Source organism: Eucyclogobius newberryi, unplaced genomic scaffold (genome assembly GCF_026437365.1).
Source record: "Eucyclogobius newberryi isolate DKJ021-1_F unplaced genomic scaffold, fEucNew1.0.hap1 SCAF_9, whole genome shotgun sequence".
Lineage (NCBI taxonomy): Eukaryota > Metazoa > Chordata > Actinopteri > Gobiiformes > Gobiidae > Eucyclogobius > Eucyclogobius newberryi.
Window position 1 is genome coordinate 30,703,765 of NW_027316532.1, and position 24,559 is coordinate 30,728,323.

At 41.0% G+C, this 24,559-nt stretch overlaps 1 protein-coding gene across 1 annotated transcript in view; it reads left to right on the forward strand.

The window, feature by feature from the left end:
• Positions 1-24,252, forward strand: part of obscna (obscurin, cytoskeletal calmodulin and titin-interacting RhoGEF a) — a 44,659-nt gene extending 20,407 nt beyond the window's left edge. The window contains exons 24-86 of the mRNA XM_072438806.1: positions 20-286; positions 353-619; positions 686-952; positions 1,023-1,292; positions 1,383-1,661; positions 1,732-1,989; positions 2,056-2,322; positions 2,405-2,671; positions 2,780-3,046; positions 3,139-3,405; positions 3,485-3,751; positions 3,825-4,085; positions 4,196-4,462; positions 4,547-4,813; positions 4,912-5,178; positions 5,268-5,534; positions 5,615-5,881; positions 5,964-6,230; positions 6,310-6,576; positions 6,663-6,929; positions 7,005-7,271; positions 7,353-7,616; positions 7,702-9,948; positions 10,019-10,091; positions 10,155-10,246; positions 10,320-10,429; positions 10,546-10,746; positions 10,812-10,894; positions 10,970-11,143; positions 11,245-11,404; positions 11,487-11,588; positions 11,668-11,832; positions 11,909-12,067; positions 12,146-12,323; positions 12,403-12,516; positions 12,600-12,767; positions 12,853-12,955; positions 13,025-13,154; positions 13,234-13,336; positions 14,199-14,304; positions 14,371-14,498; positions 14,572-14,684; positions 14,760-14,928; positions 15,013-15,100; positions 15,266-15,466; positions 15,549-15,609; positions 15,672-15,749; positions 15,823-15,995; positions 16,081-16,107; positions 16,187-16,339; positions 16,435-16,480; positions 16,586-16,663; positions 17,620-19,282; positions 19,373-19,495; positions 19,575-19,688; positions 19,765-19,932; positions 20,011-20,110; positions 21,165-21,404; positions 22,145-22,368; positions 22,485-22,499; positions 22,691-22,787; positions 22,866-23,015; positions 23,724-24,252. Of these exons, the coding sequence (XP_072294907.1) occupies positions 20-286; positions 353-619; positions 686-952; positions 1,023-1,292; positions 1,383-1,661; positions 1,732-1,989; positions 2,056-2,322; positions 2,405-2,671; positions 2,780-3,046; positions 3,139-3,405; positions 3,485-3,751; positions 3,825-4,085; positions 4,196-4,462; positions 4,547-4,813; positions 4,912-5,178; positions 5,268-5,534; positions 5,615-5,881; positions 5,964-6,230; positions 6,310-6,576; positions 6,663-6,929; positions 7,005-7,271; positions 7,353-7,616; positions 7,702-9,948; positions 10,019-10,091; positions 10,155-10,246; positions 10,320-10,429; positions 10,546-10,746; positions 10,812-10,894; positions 10,970-11,143; positions 11,245-11,404; positions 11,487-11,588; positions 11,668-11,832; positions 11,909-12,067; positions 12,146-12,323; positions 12,403-12,516; positions 12,600-12,767; positions 12,853-12,955; positions 13,025-13,154; positions 13,234-13,336; positions 14,199-14,304; positions 14,371-14,498; positions 14,572-14,684; positions 14,760-14,928; positions 15,013-15,100; positions 15,266-15,466; positions 15,549-15,609; positions 15,672-15,749; positions 15,823-15,995; positions 16,081-16,107; positions 16,187-16,339; positions 16,435-16,480; positions 16,586-16,663; positions 17,620-19,282; positions 19,373-19,495; positions 19,575-19,688; positions 19,765-19,932; positions 20,011-20,110; positions 21,165-21,404; positions 22,145-22,368; positions 22,485-22,499; positions 22,691-22,787; positions 22,866-23,015; positions 23,724-23,904 (14,729 nt within the window). The 3' untranslated portion in view covers positions 23,905-24,252. The remainder of the gene's footprint in view (positions 1-19; positions 287-352; positions 620-685; positions 953-1,022; positions 1,293-1,382; positions 1,662-1,731; positions 1,990-2,055; positions 2,323-2,404; positions 2,672-2,779; positions 3,047-3,138; positions 3,406-3,484; positions 3,752-3,824; positions 4,086-4,195; positions 4,463-4,546; positions 4,814-4,911; positions 5,179-5,267; positions 5,535-5,614; positions 5,882-5,963; positions 6,231-6,309; positions 6,577-6,662; positions 6,930-7,004; positions 7,272-7,352; positions 7,617-7,701; positions 9,949-10,018; positions 10,092-10,154; positions 10,247-10,319; positions 10,430-10,545; positions 10,747-10,811; positions 10,895-10,969; positions 11,144-11,244; positions 11,405-11,486; positions 11,589-11,667; positions 11,833-11,908; positions 12,068-12,145; positions 12,324-12,402; positions 12,517-12,599; positions 12,768-12,852; positions 12,956-13,024; positions 13,155-13,233; positions 13,337-14,198; positions 14,305-14,370; positions 14,499-14,571; positions 14,685-14,759; positions 14,929-15,012; positions 15,101-15,265; positions 15,467-15,548; positions 15,610-15,671; positions 15,750-15,822; positions 15,996-16,080; positions 16,108-16,186; positions 16,340-16,434; positions 16,481-16,585; positions 16,664-17,619; positions 19,283-19,372; positions 19,496-19,574; positions 19,689-19,764; positions 19,933-20,010; positions 20,111-21,164; positions 21,405-22,144; positions 22,369-22,484; positions 22,500-22,690; positions 22,788-22,865; positions 23,016-23,723) is intronic.
• Positions 24,253-24,559: the final 307 nt, after the last annotated feature.

Genomic DNA, 24,559 nt, shown 5'->3' on the forward strand with positions numbered 1-24,559 from the left:
CATGCGCTGTTTCTCACAGAATTACCAGTTACATTTAAACAAGAATTGGAGAATCTGGAGGTGAAAGAAGGAGACAGTGCTGTTTTGTGCTGTGAGCTTTCAAAGCCTGGTGCATGTGTGGACTGGAGAAAGGGCAGAGTTGTCCTGAAGCCTGGGTATAAATATGAAATGAAATGGCAAGGATCTTTGGCAAAACTGATCATCAACAACATAGAGGAAGAGGATGCTGGAAAATACATTTGCAAGTCCAAGGATAGCCAATCAGCAGCTGAACTTACTGTCAAATGTAATATACACCATAGCAGGAAACATGATAAAAGAACTAGAACTAACACTGTTTTCTTTGTTGTAGCACCTCCAGTTATGTTCAAGACAAGGTTGAAGAACCTACAGGTGGAGGAGGAGAACAGCTTGACTTTGAGTTGTGAGCTGTCCAAACCTGGTCTTAGTGTGGAATGGAGGAAAGGGGAAGAAATCCTGAAAAGTAATTTTAAATATCAGATTAAAAACAGAGAAAGCATCAAGGAGCTTCTCTTAAAAAATGCACAGATGGAAGACAGTGGTCTCTACAGTTGCACCTATAGTGATGTCAAGACCACAGCCAACATCACCATCACATGTAAGATAATGTGATAGTTCGTTTTGAGCTAATGACATAATGTACGATATATTTTAATTTCTGCAGCTATTCCTTTGGCATTTAAAACGGGACTCAAGAATCAGGAGGCTGCTGAAGGAGGAAATGTTGTTCTTCACTGTGAGCTGTCCAAGGCTGGTGTCCCTGTGCAGTGGTGGAAAGGAGAGGATCCGATTTATCATGGAGGTAGATTCCAGATGAGTCTTTCTGGAAAGATAGCAGAGATGAAGATCAGAAACATCCAACCAGAAGATGTTGGCGAGTACAGTTGTGTTTTTGGTGAACAGAAAACAACAGCTGAGGTTAATGTGAGAGGTACTCAAGCCAGTACAACAGCATTTATTCCTTCATTCTCTATATTGAGCCCTGCTTTTTCACCTTTTAGCTGCAGCATCAGTATTCTTTGAAAAAGAACTCCAAAACCAGGCAATAATGGAAGGCAAACCTGTAACATTTTCCTGTGAGGTTTCCAGTGCTAATGTCCCAGTCACTTGGAAAAAGGACAACATTACAATTGAACATGGAAGTAATTTCATTATCAAGAAGAAAGGTCCCACACACACACTTGAGATCAAGCGTTTGGAACTTGAAGATGGAGGAGAATATTCTTGTATTACCAGGGGTAAAAAGACCACTGGCAAACTGGTTGTGAGAGGTGGGTGACTTTGTGGTAAAGGGTTTGTGGCAGTTAAGGCTAAATAAACATTAGAGATCAATAAACTTCTTCATTTTGCTCCTTTTATAGAGCGTGTGAGAATTGTTACCGGGCTAAATGATGTGACAGTGACTGCTGGACAAGATGCAGTGTTTGTGTGTGAGCTCAGCCATGCAGATGTGAGCGACGGAGTCTGGTGGCTGGGCTTATCTCCACTGCAGAAAAATGAGATGAACCAGATGCTCTGTCATGGCCGACAACACCGGCTGGTCCTTTTAATGACGACCCCTGAGGAGACCGGTACAGTGGCATTTGTTATTGGAGAAGAGAGGGCATCAGCTGAACTTTTAGTCCTTCCTAAGCCAAAAGGTATGATGTGTCACACACCAAACAAAAGTATTGGACTTTCTAAAGATGCTAACTTGCTATTCCTTATAAGTGTTGTTTGAGGGAAAGCCCAATGATGTTTCAGTCTTGGAAGGAGAAACAGCAACATTATCCTGCAAGACCTCTGATTTGACCACCCAAGTTACATGGCGGCGAAAAAGTATTCCCCTCCACAATAGTGATAAATACAAGATATACAAAGAGGGTAAAGTCAACATACTGCTAATTTATGATGTGGATCCTCTGGATACTGGTGCCTACTCATGTGATACAGGGGATGTACAGAGTTGTGTCAAGCTCACTGTCACAGGTAAGAACAAAAGTCATTATTTGATTTTGAACATTACGCCTTAACGCCTTTTATCTTTATTTCTAGAACTTCCACCATTTTTCCAAGAGGACTTGCAAAGTGTTGAGGCAGAGGAAGGAGAAACGGCCTCTTTGTACTGCGAATTGTCTAAACTTGGAGTATCAATACAGTGGAAAAAGGATAGGCAGCCAATTAGAGCCAGTAGGAAGTACGAGATAAAGCAAGATGGCTGCTTCTTCCAACTTATTATCAAGGATCTTAAACTTGAGGACAGTGGCAGCTACAGCTGTCAGGCAGGGAGTGCAGAGACTACAACCACAGTCTTTGTAAAAGGTGTGTTTACTGTATACACATTTCTGCACTTGCTTTATGAAAAACAGATTCACTAACTACATGTACTTGATTGGATTCACAGAGCCTCCTCCATTCTTTAAGAAACCCTTACGAGGCATTGAGGCAAATGAAGGAGGCGTGGCCACCTTGCAGTGTGAGTTATCCAGACCGGGGGCACAGGTCCAGTGGAGGAAGAACCGTCTGACACTAAGAGCCAGCAGAAAATACAAAATGACCCAGGATGACTGCTGTGCTGTACTTGTTATAAAAGATGTAACACCTGAAGACAAAGGAAGCTACACATGTCAAGTAGGAAACACAGAGACAACAGCCACCATTTCAGTCAAAGGTTTGCTAATAAGTGAAGCCATTACTTTTTATATACACAATTTGCAAGTCAGCGTATCAAGTTTTATATTAAACTGTTCAGTAATGATTCGGTTCAAATGTTTTTCAGAACTGCCCCCTTTCTTTAAAGTGGAACTGCAAAATGTTGAGGCTGATGAGGAAGATACAGCTTCTCTGTATTGTGAATTGTCCAAGCCGGTTATAGCAGTGCAGTGGAAGAAGAATCGACTACCAGTTAGCGCCAGCAGACACTGTGAAATGGAACAAGATGGATGTCGTCTCTATTTCCATATCAAGGAGCTGAATCTAGAAGACAGTGGAAGCTACACATGCCGAGCGGGAAACATTGAGACCACTGCAGTTGTCTCAGTGAAAGGTGGGTCCTATATAAAAAGAAAAAAACAAATACCGGTACTCTATTTATTTGCAAACTACAAATAATTACCTTACCCAATTACCTTTTTCCAGCACTTCCATTGTTCTTCAAAGTAGATTTACAAAATGTTGAGGCTGAAGAAGAAGGAACAGTCTCCTTTTTCTGTGAACTGTCTAAACCTGGAGTTTCAGTGCAATGGAAAAAGAACTGGACATTGTTAAGAGACAGTCAAAAATATGAAATGAAAGAAGATGGATTCTACCACCAGCTTCTCATCAAAGAAGTTAAACCTGAGGATAGTGGCAGCTATATTTGTCAAGCCGGAAACGCAGAGACCACAGCTAAACTGTCTGTAAAAGGTCTGTAATGACATGATATCAAATGAAATATGTTATAAGTAATTATGAGACTGTATTCTATTCACTCTGATTATTCCAGAGGTTATGTCAGTGTTTGTTGAAGAGCTCCACAATATTGTTGCTGAGGAAGGAGACACAGCCTCTCTGTTCTGTGAACTGTCCAAGCCTGGAGTTCCAGTCCAGTGGAAGAAGAACAGACAACAACTTAGAGCCAATAGCAAGTATGAAATGAAGCAAGAGGGCTGCCTGGTTCAGCTCCTTATTAAAGATCTAAAACTGGAGGACCGAGGAAGCTACACATGCCAAGCAGGAACTGCCGAAACAACTGGAAAACTGACAGTCAAAGGTGTTATTCTTTTTTTCTCATTATTAAAACACTATTACATTTGACTATTTATTTTTACTATGCACTTTTTCAGAGCTCCCTCCATTCTTTAAAGAACTACAGAGTGTGACAGCTGAAGAGGGAGGCACAGTCTCTCTCTGTTGTCAGCTTTCCAAACCTGATGTAGTTCAGTGGAAGAAGAATCGGCTGACACTGAGAGCCAGCCAAAAATACGAGCTGATTCAAGATGGCTGCTTTGTTCAGCTTAACATTACTGATCTTGGTGTTGATGATGGTGGAAGATATACATGCCAGGCAGCAGGTGCAGAAACAACGGCAACTCTGACTGTTGAAGGTAAGTTATGATGACCAGCATCTGAATATGTATGTACCAGTAGTCGTCTTACTTAAGGTTCCAAAAACATGTGTATTCTTTGCTTTCTAATTGTTACTTACATTAACCAGAGGTGCTACCTTACTTCACGGAAGACCTTGACAACTCAGATGCCGAGGAGGGAATTTCTGCCACCTTGCAATGTAAAGTGTCTAAATGTGGAGTGTCTGTACAATGGAAAAAGAACAGGCTTCCACTAAGAGCAAGCAAAAAATATGAAATGAAACACGATGGTTACCTTCTTCAGCTCTGCATTACTGATCTCAAACTTGAAGACAGTGGCAGCTACTCTTGTCACGTAGGAAGAGCAGAGACTACCGCCCTGTTGTCGGTAAAAGGTATACTTGGATTACAGTCCTATACGGTGTTGTTGACAAATGCTAGTACTTTATTGATCTTTAACCCTTTTCCTTTATCCCCAGAACAACCACTGTTTTTCACTAAGAAGTTACAGAGCACTCAGGCTGAGGAAGGAAGCTTCATCACCTTTTGTTGTGAACTTTCTAAATCTGGACTGTCCGTGCAATGGCAAAAGAATGCGCAACCTCTGAAAGCCGACAATAAGTTTGAAATGAAACAAAGCGGATGCTACCAAGAGCTCAAGATAAGAGACCTTACGCTTGAAGACAGAGGCAGCTACACATGTCAACTTGGAAACACAGAGACCACTGCCACACTGTCTGTCAAAGGTACCTGACAAACAACGCTAATTGTTCAAATTATAAGTTCTCAATATTGTAGAGTCAGTTTAATAGTGAATTATTATTTCTTTATACCAACTCTCTAGAGCAACCGTTGTTCTTCAAGAAAGTCTTGGAAAATATGGAGGCACAAGAAGAGGGTTCAGTATCATTATGCTGTGAGCTGTCTAAGCCTGGAGTTTCTGTACAATGGAAGAAGAACACACAGCCACTGAGAGCCAACAGGAAGTATGACATAAAACAAGATGGCTGCCTTATGTCTCTCCACATTAAGGATCTCACGCCTGACGACAGTGACAGCTACACATGCCAGACTGGAAGTACAGAAACCACTGCTAGACTTTCAGTTAAAGGTGTGTACATTATCTTTCTATTGTATTGTTATAATAAAAGTAAACCACATAGTTTGAGATTGTAACTTTGTTTTTCTTTCCCTGTGCAGAGCTACCAATATTCTTCAAGATTCAGTTGCATAATGTGACTGCCGAGGAACAAAGCACTGCCTCTCTTTGCTGTGAGCTGTCCAAGCCTGGAGTCTGCGCTCAGTGGAAGAAGAATCAGCTGCCACTGAGGCCCAACAAGAAATATGAAATAACACAAGAGGGCGGCTGTGTTCAGCTTAACATCAAGGATCTTAAATGTGAGGACAGTGGTAGTTACACATGTCAAGCAGGAAGTGCAGAGACCTCCGCTACACTTTCAGTTAAAGGTATTACACAGACTGAACCAATATGAACAATATACGTTTTAGATTGTATTTCATGAGTCTTGTGTTTTTACATTTCCTAGAGCTTCCACCATTCTTTAGCGCCCTGTTACAAAACGTGACTGCAGAGGAGGAAGCGACTGCCATATTGTCATGTGCGCTGTCTAAAGCTGGAGTCTCTGCACAGTGGAAGAAGGCTCAGCAACCACTGCGGGCCAATAGAAAGTATGAAATGAAACACAACGGTTGCTGCCTTCAACTTCACATTAAAGATCTTAAACCGGAGGATAGTGGCAGCTATACATGTGAAGCAGGAAATGTACAAACTACTGCTACTGTGGCAGTAAAAGGTATTTCTCAGTTGTCCTTTAAATCAAATCAAAAGATATGTATGCATCACTTTCTTACAATCATTGTAATATTTTACTACAGAGCAACCCTCTTTCTTCAAGAAAGTCTTGCAAAATGTGGAAATAGAAGAAGACGGAACGGCATCTTTATTCTGTGAGCTGTCTAAACCTGGTGTCCCAGTCCAATGGAGGAAGAACAAGCAACCACTGCGAGCCAACAAGAAATATGACATAAAACAAGATGGCTGCCTTTTGTTCCTCAATATAAAAGATCTAAAGCTTGAGGACAGTGACAGCTACACTTGTCAGGCAGGAACAACAGAGACCACTGCAGTTCTGTCAGTAAAAGGTATCTCAGTTAAAACTAATTCCAACTTAAATTTTGAAATACTTAGTCATTCACAATTTATATATTTTTTATATTTCAGAAAAACCTGTATTCTTCAAAAAAGGACTGGAGAATGTGAAAGCGGAAGAAGAAAGTCATGTCACCTTGTGCTGTGAGCTCTCCAAGCCTGTATTATCTGTTCAATGGAAGAAGAATCAACAACCGCTCAGAGCAAACAAGAAATATGAAATAAAACAAGACGGATGTCTCCTCCAGCTTCTCATTAAAGACTTAAAACCTGAAGACAGTGGTAGCTATACATGTCATACAAGGAGTGCTGAGACTGTGGCAACTGTTACTGTGAAAGGTGTGTATAATAATGACTTCTATTGAAACTACAAAAACCCAGTGTTCTTAATAAATATTGTGTCGATTCCCATTTTGTTTTCACAGAGCTCCCACTAATCTTTAAGGAACAGTTAAGTGATGCGGTGGCAGAAGAAGACGGTAATACCTCTTTGTCCTGTGAGCTGTCTAAACCTGGAATTTCAGTGCAATGGAAAAAGAACAGGCAACCTCTGAGGGCCAATACAAAATATGACATTAAACAAAACGGCTCCAACCACCAGCTTTTCATCAAAAATCTTAAACCTGAGGACAGTGGCAGCTACTCATGTCAAGCAGGAAGTGCTGAGACCACTGCAACACTATTAGTTAAAGGTAGGAACTAATGATGTTTGAAATGACCTTAATTTGTACAAAAGAAATCACACATTGTTTACCTCTTTTTTTTAGAACTTGCTCAATTCTTCAGCAAGAAACTACAACATGTTGACGGTGAGGAGGGAAGTACAGTTTCTCTGTTCTGTGAGCTCTCAAAGCCCGGAGCATCAGTCCAGTGGATAAAGAACAGACAAGTGCTGAGGGCCAGTGGCAAATATGAAATGAAGCAAGAAGGCTGCATTGTGCGACTCAACATCAAGGATCTGAATCTGGAGGACAAAGGAAGCTATACTTGCCAGGCTGGAAGTGTAGCGACCACAGCGAATGTGGCAGTGAAAGGTATTATTCCTTTTCTTTCATCATTATTGGTTTTTAATGAAATTATTGTTTAATCACGCAACATTTACATTGTTTTGTTAGAAGTTCCAGTTTTCTTCAAAAAAGACTTGAAGCATGTAGACGTTGAACAGGAAGGTACAGTGTCCTTGTCATGTGAACTGTCAAAGCCTGGACTTGTGCAATGGAAAAAGAACAAGACTCAACTGAGAGCTGATAGCAAGTATGAAATAAAACAAACAGGCTGTTATATGGAGCTTAACATCAGGGACGTTAAACCTGAAGACAGTGGCAGTTATACATGTCAAGCAGGAAGTGCAACAACAACAGCAAATGTAAAAATACAAGGTATGTTCAATGATTTCAATTATTAAAAAAAATAATAATGATGTTTGGATCCAGGCAATAAAACATCAACATTGTCTTCTTGCAGCTAAACCTACAGCACCAATAGCTGAAATTCCCAAAATACAGCCTCCGCCAAAGCTGACAGCTCCAACTCCAGATGACAAGAACCTTTCAGCGCAAGCCAAACCTGTTCCTCCTGAACCCAAAAAGAGGACAAGACGGGCTTCTATGACACCATCAGAAAAAGATGTAGAGCAAGTCTTTGACATAAAACCACCTACGAAAACACAACCACAACAAAACAATGAAGAACAAAAGACTATCCTGCCAATTATTGTTCCAGAAACAGTCACAAATATTACCCCTGTAAAATATCGGGACGAGAAACAAGGTGAAATGGTGAGTGCATTGCAAGCTCAAGGAAACATAGAAGCTGCAAGATCTACAACCACAGAAGACGCCATTTATGTGACGGGCAAACAACAAGAAAATTATATGGATAAAGGTGTTATTATCGATGATAATGCAAAACAAGAAGAAATCATGGCTGAAACAAAGAAAGAGCCATTTGTATCTCCAGAAAGAGGAAGGGGAGTGTCACAAATCATGAAACGCCAAGAAGAGTCTATAATCCATGCAGATGTAACAAGCAAACCTGCTGCGAAAAGAGAAGGAGAAGAGGAGGTGGTTACAAAGCTATTACAACAAAATGTAGACAAGAATGAGAAAGATGTTGTCAAACCCCCTGCAAGATCAAAAGAAAAGCCAACAGCTCCAGAGAAACTTGCTGGAAAAGGGACTGACGTGATTATTCAACAAATAAAACAAATTACAGCTATGGACAGTGATACAAGACGTAAAGAGGAAGTCGATGGGAAGGTATCCACAAATCAAATGGAGAATATTGTAAAACCCAACAAGCCATTACTAGAACAAACCGTTAGAGAGATTAGAAAAGAAACGGAGGTCCCTCCAAAGCCGCCCAAAAGGTCAAGAAGTAAATCAAGGAGCATTGACAGACAATCGTCAAGGGACACGGAGACGGACCAAGATGAACAAATGACTGGAATGGTAAAAGTTGAGCTACCTGTTATACAACCAGTCAGACCACTCAAGGTTGAAATGGAAGAACAACTTGAGAATAAACAGCAATTGGTCGTAGAGGTAACGGAGAAGAAACCGCTGGTGCGTCTCCCAGAACCACAAACCAAACCTGCGCCCAAACCTGCGGCCAAACAGCCCGCAAACCCGATCAGGAATGAATCGGTACAAGGAGAAAAGATTGATGTTCCTGCAAAACCAATGAGAAAAGAGGCCAATCTGATCGAGGAAATTAAAAGGGTTGTTGAGTCAGGGAGAGAAGTTATTGCTGAACCAAACAGAAACGTGGCAGGTGAAGCGACAAGACAAGAGCTAGTTGTTCGACATGATTTGAAAAGAACAGCTGAAGTTGAAGTCAGAGCACATGCAGAACCAATGAGGAAAGAAAATGAAAGTGTTTGGGGCGAGAGAAGGGCGGCGGTTGAGCCCATGAAAAGAGACAATGGACAAGCAGCAGCAAAAACGGATGACGAAATCCCTCTTCTCTATATTTCTGAAGATGAAACCTTCTCGGAGGCTTTGACTGAACTTCCTGTTGAAGGCAACGTTACTGATGTCTCTGCTGTTGGCGCGGTCCTAACCCCTGCCACGGGGCAACAGACGAACCAGCCGTCGAATGCCCCACTTGACCTCAGCGTTGAAGATGAACCTGAAATGCAAGATGCCGCCGTCAAGATCCAAGCAGCATTTAAAGGCTTCAAAACTAGAAAAGAGATGCGACCCGTTTTTAAAGACGTGTTCAAGAATCAGACCGTAGAGGCTGGTGGTACAGTGACTCTTGTCTGTGCCATCGAAGGAAAAGCTACCACAGTGCGCTGGCTGAAGGATAGTCAGCTGATCACAAGTGAGAAAAGATGCTTCTTCAAGACAAGACAGAATGGAGAATCCACTTTGATAATCAACGATGTCTCTACCAAAGACAGTGGTATCTACACTTGTGAAGCTGTGAATAAGTTTGGCATGACTTCTTTCAATGGAAATCTCACAGTTGCACACCCCGTCCAGGCAGTGGCTCAAAGGCCGATACACCCGCCACTCGCCGCCATCGCTCCGCTGCAACCTGCCTCAAAACCAGAGACACAAAGTACATTTCAGCCTCAAGTAACAGAGCCAGATAACTATGTAGAAAGTGTGGAAGTGTCTTTGTGGGAGGCCTACAATCTAACAGAGCAAGATGCACAGAGGAGTCTGCAGGAGCGGAGAGGGTCGACTGTTTTAAGTGCCAGCTCAAGTCAGTTGCATTATCATAATTTTCAAACGCTTTAGATTTGTCTTTTATTTACCTTTTTGATTTTCAACAGTGTCAAGTCCTTCTGACTATGAGACTGCACCAGATGTATTGGAACCTGCTGAAACAATAGCTTTCAAATCAAGGTGAGACATATAGTATATTGGCCAGCTTTAACAAGTTGAACAATAATTGTTCTATTTGAACAGGGATGTAAAATCACAGCATGTAGAACAGAAAACTCCACAAACTATTCAAGAAAAAGCAGCACAACCGTCAAAACAGCAGCTGAAAGTCAAAGGTGGGCAATTTTCATATTTTCCGTACATCTTATGTCTGTATATACTAATATTATTGAAATGTTTTGATTGTAGAAGTTGAAGGCAAATTGAGGGCCCCTTCTCCCAAGCACCATCGCACTCACACACCTCAGACAACCACTGTGTCCAGGTCAGACTCAGAGGGAGAAGAGGACACTAAAGAGGTGCACAGTATTTTATTTTATTTTCAATTTCACCATTAACATTTTGACTCAAGTGAAAAGGAATCTTGTATAATAATAATGTAATATAATAACAATCTTTTATGTTTCTGTCACAGACATTTGACATTTATGTGGCTCGAGCTGACTGCACTCCTAACAATGGAAATAAAGACAGTTTTATTTTGAAAGAGGGACAATATGTTGAAGTCTTGGACTCAGTCCATCCGGACAAATGGTTGATTCGGACCAAACCAACCAAAACAAACCCTGCTCGGCAGGGATGGGTCTGTCCTGCATATCTGGAGAAGAAACGGAAGGTGAGATTCCACGTGTTCATTGTTGTAACTGATCTCATGTATTGTCATTATATATTATTCTGCAGGAAACCTTCCCTCAAATGAGACCTTCACAGGATGATCTGGATGGAATTGACTCAACGGGAGAAGAGTACAGAAAAGCTTCAAGGTTTGTTGTAATGATAAAGAACAAATCTAAACACATTCTATATAAACATTTTTATACTTTTTTATTTTTACTCAGTCAACTTATTCAAGGCATGGTTGATGGAGAAGAGGAGTTTGTAAAAGAGATGAGGATGTTCACTTTGCATCAGTTAAATTATATTGACTCCAGTCGACATATTCCCTCTAATGTCCTCACCCAGAAAGAAATCATCTTCAGGAACATCAGGGACATAGTTTGTCTTCATGAACGGTAAACCTTGCATTACAAACTACTATGGGATAACTAAGCCCTTTAGGCTATAACTTCTGAAAAACGTGACTTTTTTCTTTACTTGTTTTGTTTTTTACTAGAACTATTCTTCCTGGTTTGAGTAAGTGTGTCACTGATGATGATGTTGCCATGGTTCTTATCCAACACTCAGACGACTTTGAGAAGTATCTTCAGTACATCGCGGGACAAGCACAAGCAGAGACATGTCTCACAGATAAGGCTATACAACAATATTTCAAAGTAGGACATATTTATTCAACAATAATCATTCTAGTGATTTGTTAGTCTGTGATATATTATTTCATGTATTTTTGATAATAAGGAGTTACCAGTAAGTAAGCATAGGGAAACTCCCATTATGGATGTCATAACTTTCCTTCAGAGACCAGTAGAGAGAATCCACACGTACCAAGCTTTATTAAAGGTTTATATTTGCACATTATGCAGTTATTTAGGAACAACATTTGAACATGATGGATATCAGAATATGTTAATGTTTACAGGAGTTGATCAAGAACAAAGCAAAGAGTGGCCAAAGTTGCTGTCTGATAGAAGATGCTTTCTCTAGTGTTTCCTGCTTGCCTTGGAGGTCTGACAATTTGCACCAGGTCTCACTCATTGAGAATTACCCTGCTCCTCTCACTGCACTGGGAGAGCCACTGAGACAGGTACATACACACAGACATGACACTTACAACAGGTTTTTACTTACAAACAGTAATGAGCAAGGGTTTTCCTGTCTAGGGAGTCGTCACAGTCTGGGAAGAAACTCCAGAAATGAAATCTCCCACTAGAGGGCACCAGAGACAGGTTTTCCTCTTCAGGGAATGTATTGTTATGTGCAAAGTGAAAAAAGACACAAGCTTGAATACGGACACTTATATGTTCAAGAACAAAATGAAGGTTTGTTTTTATTCAACATTCACCAAGAATATTAGATAAATGACGATGTAGTCATATGAGTGTTTTATTTTGTTTTAGTTAAATGATGTAGAGATAAAGGAGTCAGTGGGAGGGGATGACAGGTCTTGGGGTCTTTGGCATGAGCACAGAGGCTCAATGAGGAAATACACCCTTCAGTGTCGTTCTGCTCTGGTCAAGTTCTCATGGCTCAAGGACCTGAAGGAGCTGCAGCAGAGCTCTAGTGTGTCAACAAACTGTGAGTTTAAGAGTATTTACTGTAATATAACACTCTAACCAACCATTTGTATTGAAAATAGTCTTAAATGTGTTCCCAGGTCCACCTGTGTTTGAGTCCTTGTTGTCGGACTGCACAACTAAAATTGGACAAACGATCAAACTGTCCTGCAAAATCACAGGATGTCCAAAACCAGACATCAGCTGGCTCAAAGGCATTTCCAATATTTAGAGTGTTAAACTCTTTCTTTATTCTAACATGATAATACCTAACACTGCATGAACTATTGCTTTGCAGATGGTTTGTCTTTGGAGGATGACCCCCACCACATTGTGACTGCAGACCGGACAGGCATTTGTAGTCTTATTTTGGACAGTCTCACTCCTGAGGACTCGGGACAGTATATTTGCTATGCTACCAACTCTCTGGGCAGTGCTGGTTCTCTGGCTAAAGTTGTTGTTCAAGGTGTGTCCATATTTATGACAAACAACATAAAGAAACATGTGTGTGTTTGTGTCTGTATGTCAAATGATCTGTTTTGTTTCTTCAGCCCCACCAAGATTTGTGAGTTGGTTGGAAAACATTTGCCTTGTAGAAGGTGAAAACATCTTGTTCACATGTTCAACGCTCTCTCTGCCTTTACCACGAGTCAGGTAAACACCAGTGCTTAAACAAGACTGATGCACTTGTTTGTTCAATTCATTATTTTTCTCAATTGGCAGGTGGTTAAAAAATGGCAGTGAATTAAATGATCAGCAGAAATACTTGATCCTGAATGACACTCGAAGTGGCATCTTGTCTCTGACTATTCTCAACGCAACAGAGTCTGATATTGGACAGTATGAGTGTGAGGTCCGTGTATATTTATATCGAATTATACTACGAATGTCCATTTCTAACTCATGTAATTATATTTTTTGTAATTATTTAGCTTACAAATGAGTTTGGCTGTGTTAAGTGCAAGGCCGGTCTGTGTCCTGCTTATGTACCGCTGACAGATGTTGACAACGAGCCAAAGGATTTACCTGCTAAAGGTAGGGCTATTAGAAATACTGAAGGTAAAAACTCTCTTCACAGGGTTAATTATGTCGCTAGGTTACGCAGATTCCATTGGTCAACATATAGTAAAACATCATCTATTCACTAAAAATGCATAACCATTAATATTTCAGATTATTGGAACCAACATTCATGACATTTACATCATAATCACCTTCTCCACTTGTTAGCACCATCCATGACATGTTTACATTCATTTCTAAATCATTTGGATTCTATTTGTTTCAATGTTGTGCAGTGGTGCATATGTTTGGTGCACTGTAGTTAATGGACCCACATTCTGGATCATCTGTCTGTGTTCAAGTGTCTCAATTCAAAGATATATTCTTTTTTTACTGGTACTTATTTTGCCAGTGTAATCATGTCTTGGAATCTGAATGTCCAAATATATTATTGATAAGATTAAGTACTGCATAATTTATCTGAAATGTAATCTATGCAGAGGTATTGACATGGTTTATTCCTTTTTATTACATGTAATTTTTCCTTTTCATTTTCCACTGTAAACTTCATGTTGTCCATCTTTCCCCCTGAAAGCAGGAAGCACCTATCATGGACCATGTAATGTAAGTCATTTCCACTGTTAACAAGTAACCACTCCACATCCACTCTTTCTTCTCAACGCATGTCCAGCTAACTCTTCACTCCGAAAACAAGATGGTCATGTACTGTTCCACTTCCTGTTGTTGTGGTTTCTTTAAATGTCCTGCTCAGGTAAGACATAAAACTGTGTTTGGAGACTTCAGGTAATGTACAGCATCAATGAATCAACCATTAACATCAGTTGAAATCATGTAAAATACATGTGTTTTGATCCATCTGAATTTCCTTCCATAGATGCTGACTCAGAGGGCTGGTCTGCTGCCTTTGTTAACAAATGGTTACAGACAGATTTTGCCCCTACTTCTGTTGCAAAGATGTTTGTTCCATCTGAATCAACTCAGTGAGTTTTATTTTCTAACAGTGTACATGTTAAATGACTTCACTAATAATGTGTTTATCGCTCTAGAAGAAGCCCTGCAGAGCTTGTTTCTACAGCAGCATCAATGGATCAAAGAGCAGAACAGCCCTTGTATTATCTTGAAGAGATTGAGGAAGAGATATATGTTCCAGAGCCCATGCAGGAAATCACTGATGGTGAAGTGTCATTTTATTTTTGACAACATATTTCCAGGTGGGCATTAGTTTCACATATTCTGTTTCTGTTCAGCTCCACCATGTGTTCAAGTTCCTATCGAGGATCTGTCTGTTGAGCCTGGTCAAACTGCCACATTTACTGCCATCATCACAGGAAGACCTGGGCCGAGCATTAAGTGGTATAAGGTACGCTCTTGAAGTGCAAAAGAACAGTTTTAGACTATAGTTAATGTATCATATGCTATTCACCCCTTAATGAAGGATGAAGATGAGCTTCTGGCTGATGATAATGTAGAAATAGTCCAACATGGCGCACGCTGCTCTCTGACTATAGTGTGTCCTGAGGGAGAGGACAGTGGAATATACACATGTTTTGCCTACAATGAGTCTGGTCAGGTCTTATGTCAGGCCGAGCTCACAGTGGTCGAAGGTGAGTCATTCATATTGATTAGAAAATGACAGGTCACTAGGTTGGGATTAGGTGCTACACTGAACCATTGCCACATTCCTTTAGGTCTGCTGGAGTCTCAGGAGAGAGAAGTGGAGCTGGGGAGGAGAAGAAAGCTCTTCTCTGTCTACGATGTTCATGAGGAAATTGGAAGGTCAGATGATCATCACTAAAATATATTAAGTGTGTTCAACTGGGACAAAACCCAGAACCAAACTGGACTAAAACAGAACCAGTCGATAACATGACTAAACTGGACTCAAACCAGGACAAGTGTGATTAAAACCTCTACTATAAGAGTTTTTTTTCAATGCGATAGGGGAACCTTTGGTGTTGTGAAGCGTGTTATTCACAGAAGAACAGGGGAGGTATTTGCTGCTAAGTTCTTACCGCTGAAAAACAGCACTCGTACAAGGGCGTTCCAGGAGAGGGACCTGCTGTCTCGATTGGCTCATCCCAGAGTGGCCTGTCTGCTGGACTTCTTCTGCACGAGACGCACTCTGGTGCTAATAACCGAAATGTGCGTTTTTTATTTCCTCTGATAATAATGATCCCTTTATTTTCCAACTCATATCAATAATTGTTCCCCCATTTAACGGCAGGTGTTGCTCTCACGGACTCATTGACCATTTGTGTATGAAAGGAACCATTGCAGAGAAAGAGGTACAGCTCACAAATAATTCACCAAATATGAGGCAAGTCTGTTGACACCTAATCTGTTTCAGGTTCAGTCCTTTATTCAACAAATCCTTGAAGGGATTGGCCACCTTCACAGCATGAACATCTTGCATCTGGACATCAAGGTAAGCTTTGGTTGTACTGTATTTTTCCACATTGTTTCTACATTTAAAATATGTCCTTTTTTTCCATGATCAGCCTGAGAATATTCTAATGGTGTATCCTCCAAGAGATGAGATCAAGATCTGTGACTTTGGCTTCTGTCAGGAAATAGACACATCCCGACATCTCTACAGTATGCACGGGACACCGGAGTTTGTTGCTCCCGAGATCATTCACCAAGAACCCGTCAGTGTGGCCACAGACATTTGGTATGTTTTATATTATCTTGTATTACCGTCGTAGTTTAAAGGGAACATCATTATTTGAGCACTAATGAATGCTGCTCTATGTTAGGGCTGTGGGTGTGATTGCATTTCTGTGGTACGTATCCATCATTCACCATTCACATTTTTGACCTGTGCTAAGAATTTGTGATTAATTATATATTTTTTGGTGAAAGCCTGGTGTGCCGCTGCCCTTTCGATGGGGAGTCTGACCGATCCACCCTGCTGAGAGTGGGGGAGGGCACCCTTAACTGGGACGCCCCGGATTTGTTGCTCAGAAGTCCAGAAGCCCAGCACTTTCTTCACATTGTCCTTCAGTCCGACCCTGAGTAGGAAAAAACATCAACGTGTCATTCATTAGATATCACAATTTTATTTTCTGTTTATCCTGTAATGATTTTCTTGTGATTTGTCTTCGCCACAGCAAACGGCCGTCTGTCTTTGAGTGCTTGAGTCATGAGTGGTTTCAAGTAAGATAATAATAATAATAATACACACTGTTTATGTATTTTTTCTGCACTTGTGTCACATGTCTAACTCCATATATACTTGTACTATACTTGTTTATGTAACAGGACGACCATGCAGGTGAAGATACCGATGAAATCAACTCAAGAACCTTGAAAGTCTTTCTGGCAAAAAGGAAGTGGCAAGTGAGTGTCTGGAAATAAATATTATATTTTATATTACAACATGTTACACTATATGGTTGTGAACGGATTTTCCCGGCCTATTTACCTTTATTAGAGGGGAGAGTGTAGTCTGAAATAGGGTTGAGAGCAGAGAGGACATTCATTAATTTGTCGGGGCCAGGAATCAATCTCACGCTGCTGAGCCTATACAAGGTGCAGTACAGAAAAGTGCAATAAAACGCGTGACACATAAGATACAATCAACTCAAAATACACAAAGTTAATAAAGATTAATGACACGTGCTGCTGCTCAGACCTCGACTACTGGGAAGCACGCAAATACTTGTTGATAAATACATAAATACTTTTTTTGCTGCGTGAAAGCACGAAGGTTTATCAGCCTCAATGCTGTGGATATGATTCCTGGCTCCAGACCTTTAGTGAATGTCTCTCCCCACTCTTCATTATATTATTAAAAAAAAAGAAACTGAACAAACAGAACAAGACCAGAGGACGAAAAGACAGTAACCCAGAGAATAAACATATAGACAAATGTCTCCCTATGTAATAGTTCCATCTGTCCCACTGTCTGGTAAATATGTCCATAGTCAGGTGCAAATGTCGTGAGTAAAGAAGGTATGTAGTATTTATTTATTTATTTATTTATTTATATATTTGTATTTCAATGTATACATATTTCATATAAGAACAGTCAGCAATTTAATGGCTTTTTGCAATCCATCTATGGCCAGGTACAGTCATTTCTGTCCAGACCCTGACAGTTGGTTTAGTCCCTGTCATCTATTTCTTTATTATTGATTTTTTTTTTTTGTTACAGCAAAAATACATTCCAGCCACCATTTCCATATTTCCATTGTTGGTGTTTTATGTCCATACGTCTTCAGTGCCATTTAATATTCAAATCTTTCCCGTCAGAAATAAAGCTATAAGCAGTAATGTCTTGTGTTTCCTCCCAGCGCTCATTGACCTGTGTTGGCTCGGTGCTCACGCTGAGGCCCATCCCGGAGCTGTTAGACGCTCCTCTGCGGCAGACTGCGGTCACGGTGCCCCGAGAGCCCCAGGACAGCAGCACCTCACGCAGCAGCTCCTCCTCTGAGTACGACGAGGCCGACTCCTGGGATTTCTTCCAGCGCAACAGCCCAACCGAGGAAGAGGATGAGACTGAGGAAGACTATGATCCAATAGCGGAGAGATCACAGATACCCAAACCTTTCAGCAGAGTGCATCTGGAGGAGGAAGAGGAGTTGACGCTTGGAGAGGAGGCGGATTCGGAAATCATGGGAGGCCGGAGTTTGATAGAGCGGAGTATGAGCAGACAGTCAGCAGCATCATCAGACGTATCTTTGCTTCATACACCGCAAAGAGAGCGCAAGTTCAGCAAAGACAGCTCCCCATCAGCGGCATCTGACGGAGATGACGGGTCGGGGAGTGATAGGGGGCGAATTCCACGGGGCAGCGTCATCCGAAGCACTTTTTACACTACATCGCAACAGCTCTCGCCCATGTCTGCCCGGCACATGTCTTTACGGGACAAATTTCACGCCAAAAAGCAAGAGAGAGGCCGCAAGCCGCTTAGGAGGAGCTTCTCCGGGCGTTTGAATGAACCGCTGATAGAATATGTGGAGGACGAGACCGAGACCAGCCGAGGACAGAGGCGAGGCTCGATACAGCCGGCGATGCAGAAATCCTGCTCATTTGACAGCGGCGTTGGATTCCCACACCCCAATCTCCCGCCACACAGAAGAAGTCGTTCTCTTGAAAACTATTCTCGGCGATCGCCCAGCTCCCCTAAACGCAGCACACTGGGGGAGGAAGAAGAGGGCTCTCACAGTTTAAAAGATAATTTATCTGAGGATGAAGAGGTTGGGAAAAGGTTTTTAGGAATTCCCAGTCCGAAAATACGAGGATCATTTGCTCCAGTGAAAGTGTCACATCCTAATACTACTGAATTCTCTTTTGTTTTAGCCAAAGAGAAGACGAGCCCTAGACTAGGCCAAACGCTCACAGATAAGACCTTCTGTAGCTCACAGGGCTCACTGTCCGAATCTCTCGTTATGGAACACGGTTCAGACTCTTCAAGTAGACTAGGCTCTTGTGAGGATCTCCGTCACTTCCGGACACGATCTGCTGCAAATGAGGGCTACGACGACCAAGCAGAACCTTTAGTGTCATCCTCAGCTGGCTCCTTCCAAGAGCTGGATTGTGTCGTTAAACCCAAAGCTCCCCCTCGAAACCGCTCCCGCTCAAACCAAAGTCTTAACTCCACCCCACAGCCCAGTCCGAGCCCCAGTCTGTCCTCACTGCAAGCTCCGGGCAGGCCGCCCAGAGCCAAAGATAAAAAGAACAGCCAAGGCCTCCAGAGACATGCTTCTGCGCCTGCTTTAGAGGTACAGACGCTACCTGGAAAGTCCCCAAAGCTGGGATTCTTTAAGATTTTCCGGAGACAGTCCTGGACGGGAAACTCCTACTCTCAGCTGGATGACACGAGTCTGGGCCCAACTTTAGGAGAGATCATGAAGCCAGACATGCCCACAATGTCACTGAGGAAGAAGATGAGAGCTTCTGCCTCCAGTTTGACCAAGCTCTTCTCCAGGTCAAAGGAAGACGTGACCAAAGGAGGTATGTAGTATTTATTTATTTGTATTTCAATGTATACTTATTTCATATAAGAACACTCAGCAGTTTAATGGCTTTTTGCAATCCATCTAGGGCCTGTTTTCAAAGGATCTGTCCCGAGTTCCCCAGAATTAAAACATGGAAATGGTTTTGAGGTCCCTAAAAGAAAAAAACTGTTGACTTCTTTGAAAATACCCGCCTTCAAAAAGCCAAAGGGTACAATATCCAATATTGTCAGTTCTTTTTCTACCTTATAATTTCATTGTGATTGATTTGTCTCTTCTCTTCCTGCCAGTGCGTCCCAACAAACCAGAAGTAGTCCGGCTGGATAGAGGTGGGGTTTTGGTGGTATGGAAACCAGTGCAATACAGTGATACATTCACTTACTGCATCCAGTGCTGCTCAGATGGTGAGTGCATGGAATGAGATGTTTCTAGGTCTATTTCAAATACACTAAACAGCTGATATTTTGTTCTTGTCTACAGGAGGTGTGTGGACCGTTCTTACAGATGAAGAGACCGACTGTTGCTACACGGTCACAGATTTACCTCGAGGAGCGTCGTATGTGTTCAGAGTGGGCTGTGTTACTAAAGCAGGAGCAGGGCCCTTCAGCGAAGCCTCTGTTCCTGTTGTAATGTCAACTCATCCTGAAGGTGAGATAATAAACCTATGTTACATTTACTGATTAATTGTAATGATTTAAGAGGCATTTTTCTTGATTGTTCAAACAGAGACTCACATTCCCCTCATTTGTACGGATCTGCTGGGGGCAAAGGGCTCAGGACAGAAGATAAATCACAGAAATTTCAACTTCTTATCTGAAATCAACCGGTAACCTTTTACATTTTTCATTTTAATTACTGTTATTTCCATGTACACTTGAAGGTGTAAAAGCTGCAGTTTAGGTCTATGTGACAAGCAAGACAAGACACTTTTTTTATTGTTTAAAACATTTATTTATTTCCGATTTTACTAAACATTTGCCTATTTGTTTCCACTTTTGCCATTTTTGTAAGTTTATCATTATATACTTCCTGATTGGACATAAGAAGCAAACATGAAATAGGTAGAGGTAAATCATAATGTAAACAAGTCCATATAAATTACACAATATTTGACAAACAACACCATATGACCGCTTTATTTTGTTGAATGATCGTTTACACGGTCACAAATGTGTGTTAGTTAAGTGTAAACTGTCTCCATGTTTTCAATGAGAAAGAAAGAGGATCCCGTAACTTCCTGTAATTTTAAAGTTTTATTTTTCAGAACTTCACAAACTCTTCACAAACTTCAACTTAATGGAAGTAAAACTATTATAAATATTTACAACAGGTGCTATCCTCCTGAACACAGCAAACACAAACACAGAACATATGCATACATATGTTTTGAATACATCAGTAATGTCAATATTTGATTTGTTGTGTGGTGTTGATTGACACATTGACAGGATGTTTGTAAAATACATTTGAGAAAATCTACTTAAATGACCTTTAATTGTTTCTAAGTATACTCCTCTCTTCAAGCATTTCATTAGTTCACATTCACTAATAATGACCACAACCTCAGAATACAGAGTAAATATGAATTATGTACAAAGACAATGATAGACAAGTGATATTCAACGTAAGTGATATTAGAAGAGAAGAGCGGTTTGCTACTGAGAAGGCGCTCTGCACTCGGGCTTCAATTCCCCTCGAACCTGAAAGATAGAAGGAATAAAAGTAGAAAAGAAGGGCGAGAAAGGCTCATGAACAAGTAGCCGGAGAGCAAGGTTCCGGGCGGTATAAATAAGGGACAGGAAGAGGCGTGTTTGTTGTGTGCTCCTGCTCCTGAACCTTCTGTGACTTATCTCATCTTCATTCATTTGTTTGTTTTCCAGGGGTCGTTTTAGCGTCGTCACGGTTTGCAGGGATGTTGAGACCAGTCAGGTGTTTGCTGCTAAAATCACTCCATACAAACCCGAGCAGAGGCTGTTAGTTCTGAGGGAATACCAGCTTCTCAGACGATTGCATCACTACAACCTGATCCAGCTACATACGGCCTTTCTCACGCCGACATACCTGGTCCTGGTGGAAGAGTTCTGTCCGGGGAAAGAGCTGCTGTACAGTCTGGCTGCCAGGTAGTAAAGACTGAGGTTTAAGAGTTGAAATTGCAGGGTAATGTAAAAAATAAAAATAAAATAAAAACATTACATTTAAGATGAGTGTAAGATGGGGATATATCCATCTAATACATTTAAAGCAGGGCAATGTAACAAAAATAGTGTATTGTGATTATTTATCCATTATCGATCTATTACAATTTTGATTTTTAATGTATTTTGTTGAAATATAACCTGAATTATTGCCATTTAGCCCCAGAAATAGTGAAATATCTTGTCCAAAATCTGAACTCTGCTCCATGCTAGTGTCGTAATAATACAAACGCTTCAAGCTCAATTTCAAATCTAAGGAAAATACCTGACAATCGATACTGTTAATATAAAAGCTCTTTTTAATGACAATTGGCTGTAATATTCAACACTATACTTACATTTAATTCAACATTTGTACTATTTCTGATTAAAATTGTTCAGGAAAGGTCAAACTTTGTACTGTTTATGTATTTATTTTTGTATCAATACTTGCTTAAATTAATATTTCATTTCAGTATTCGTATTAGCATCGATTTGTGTGATTTTTGATACTTTGACAACCTTACTCCATTCTAGCTTTTACTGTGTACTGGCTGCAGACCTCTCTATCAAAAAGTCCCATGAAACGATTGAAATAATAAATGCATTGCTCTGTTAACTTTCACCACCAAAGCTTTGTACCACATCATGAGTGCGTTTGAGCAACAACGGCTGCTGTGTTTCAGAGACTTGTACTCAGAGTCCCACGTGGCCGAGCTGCTGGTTCAGATCCTCAGCGCAGTGGACTATCTTCACGGACGACGCGTCATTCACCTGGACCTGAAATCTGACAACATGATGGTGGACGACTGCGACCACCTGAAGATCGTGGACTTTGGTTCGGCTCTGTCCTTCACGCCGGGCCAGCCTGTTCATGTTGAGCACATCCACGGATTATCAGACAGCAAAGGTATCTACGAAACCAAGTTAATATGAATGCTTGGGATTCATTTCAAAGCTTACCCTGGCTTTTTTTTTTAATATGCCATTAATTTAATTTAATATACTTCCCATGGCTTTCAACAGACTGCCGCGGCAAAGGTACACAGAAGGAGAGATGGAGTGGAATAACCTCATAACCGCCGCCTCCTCAGCTGATCATAGCGCATCATCTAACAAACGTTACAAACCCAAGTCCATTTTCTCCCTCTCATATCATTCTCACTCACAGAACACACCAGAAATATCGTTGTCTGTCTCCTCTGTAGTAACATATGTTTTGTTATTGTCAGTTTATATTGTTCTACCTAAAGCGCCTGAAATTCTGGAAGGTCAAGGAGTTGGACCTGAAACCGACATGTGGGCCGTTGGAGTTCTGTCGTTCATAATGTAAGAAGAACGTACAATAACTGACGAGAATGCACTTCACAGACTTGTAAAGCCGTTTCTTTCTTTCTTTCCCGCCAGGCTCAGCGCTGACAGCCCGTTTCACGCAGAGCTTGGCTGGGAGCAGGACAGAAACATTAAGAAGGGAAAAATCCAGTTTGGCCATTGTTACCCTGGTTTGTCAGAGGGGGCGCTGAACTTCATGAAAAGCACTTTGAACCACAAATCCTGGCAAGTATACTGTAGTGCAGAAAAGTGGTTCTCAACCTGCGGCTTACAAGATGATTATGCCTCTTGATTTTTACAACACCAAGTTCAGTGTGAATTTGACATAAATATGTCTGAGGGCCATATGTGCATAACACGCGCCATATTTGACGCAGTTTGAAGTCCCACAAAATGTCACTGCTATATTATATTTGAGTGAAAAATAAAATACCAAAGGCTTTAAGCTGTTAAGCGTTCATTCATTCATTAATTTTCTACCGCTTGTTCCCTTTCGGGGTCACGGGTGACTGAAGCCTATCCCAGTGACTTTGGGCCTTAGGCGGGGTACACCCTGGACGCAGGGCTGTTAAGCATAAATCATATTTTCTCTTGTTTTCTGGCGGGTTTTAATCCCGCTTTAGACCTGGTTTGTTCTTGGTTTGGACCTAGTTTAATTCTGGGTTTGTTCGAGTTTTGTCTTGGTTTAGTTCTATTATTAAATTCTGGTCTGTACCCGGTCTTAAAACAGATTAAACCAGTAAAGCAAGAGAAAATATATTTTTCATATTTGGAAGATGGGCCGGATCAGATGGTAAATTGAATAGGCCTGATGGATAAAATTAATCTCAAAAGGCTTATGTTCACAGCTGAAACAAGGTTGAGAACTATTGGTACAGAACATGTAGATAAATTGTGTTCACTTTTCTTTTTTGTACTTTTTTCCCGTTGTAGGGCCAGACCTACTGCAGCCGAGTGTCTACAGAATCCCTGGCTCCGAGCTCATCGTGGGATCCTCAAAGGCCGGCACTCCAAAGTGTGTTTCTCCACCGATAAACTGAAGTCCTACCTCAGTCAGAAGGAGGAGAAACGAGACCAGGTCCGCACTAAACTCCAGGGGCCCTTCTTCCAGTAAGATGTGCACAGCTGTGCCAAAATGTTTCTCCATTTTCACTTTGTGGCCTTTCTCTGTTGCGTTGAGGTATTGTGTCTTAAGCCAAAGTGTCTTTTTCGGGTTTAGTGAATTGTGTGCCTTGCATTTTATTTGGTCTAGTTAAAACATATCAAGACAATAACGTAGTTCAGCTTTGCTTTGCTTTACTTAACTAAAAATGTTAAAAGATGTTTTGTCCCTCTTACTCAAACATCTACAGTAATGTGTGCATTATTTTCTTAAAATGTGAGTAAATGTTCTACTTTAGATAAAGCGTTGAAAGAGTTAAAGAGTAAAGATGAGATCATTATTAAAGATTTAGAAAATAACTTGTTTTACTGTTTTACATATGTTTTCTCTTTATTCACACACATTTCATACATGTCAAGTATAAACAATCAAGTTAATATTATTTTCAAACACAAGGTCATGTCTGACAAGGAGTTTAGAAACTATTGTGTAAACTGGACCCAGAAACCACCATGTGCACAGTCCGGCTCCGGAGGAGGAAGTGAGCCACCTCTGACCTTTTAAAGTCATGTGACTCACTCATATGACCAAGCGAACTCATGCCACAGTTATTAATTCCTTTGTATATGGTGTGGTACTGACCATTAGAGGTTCTAGTCTAACACAA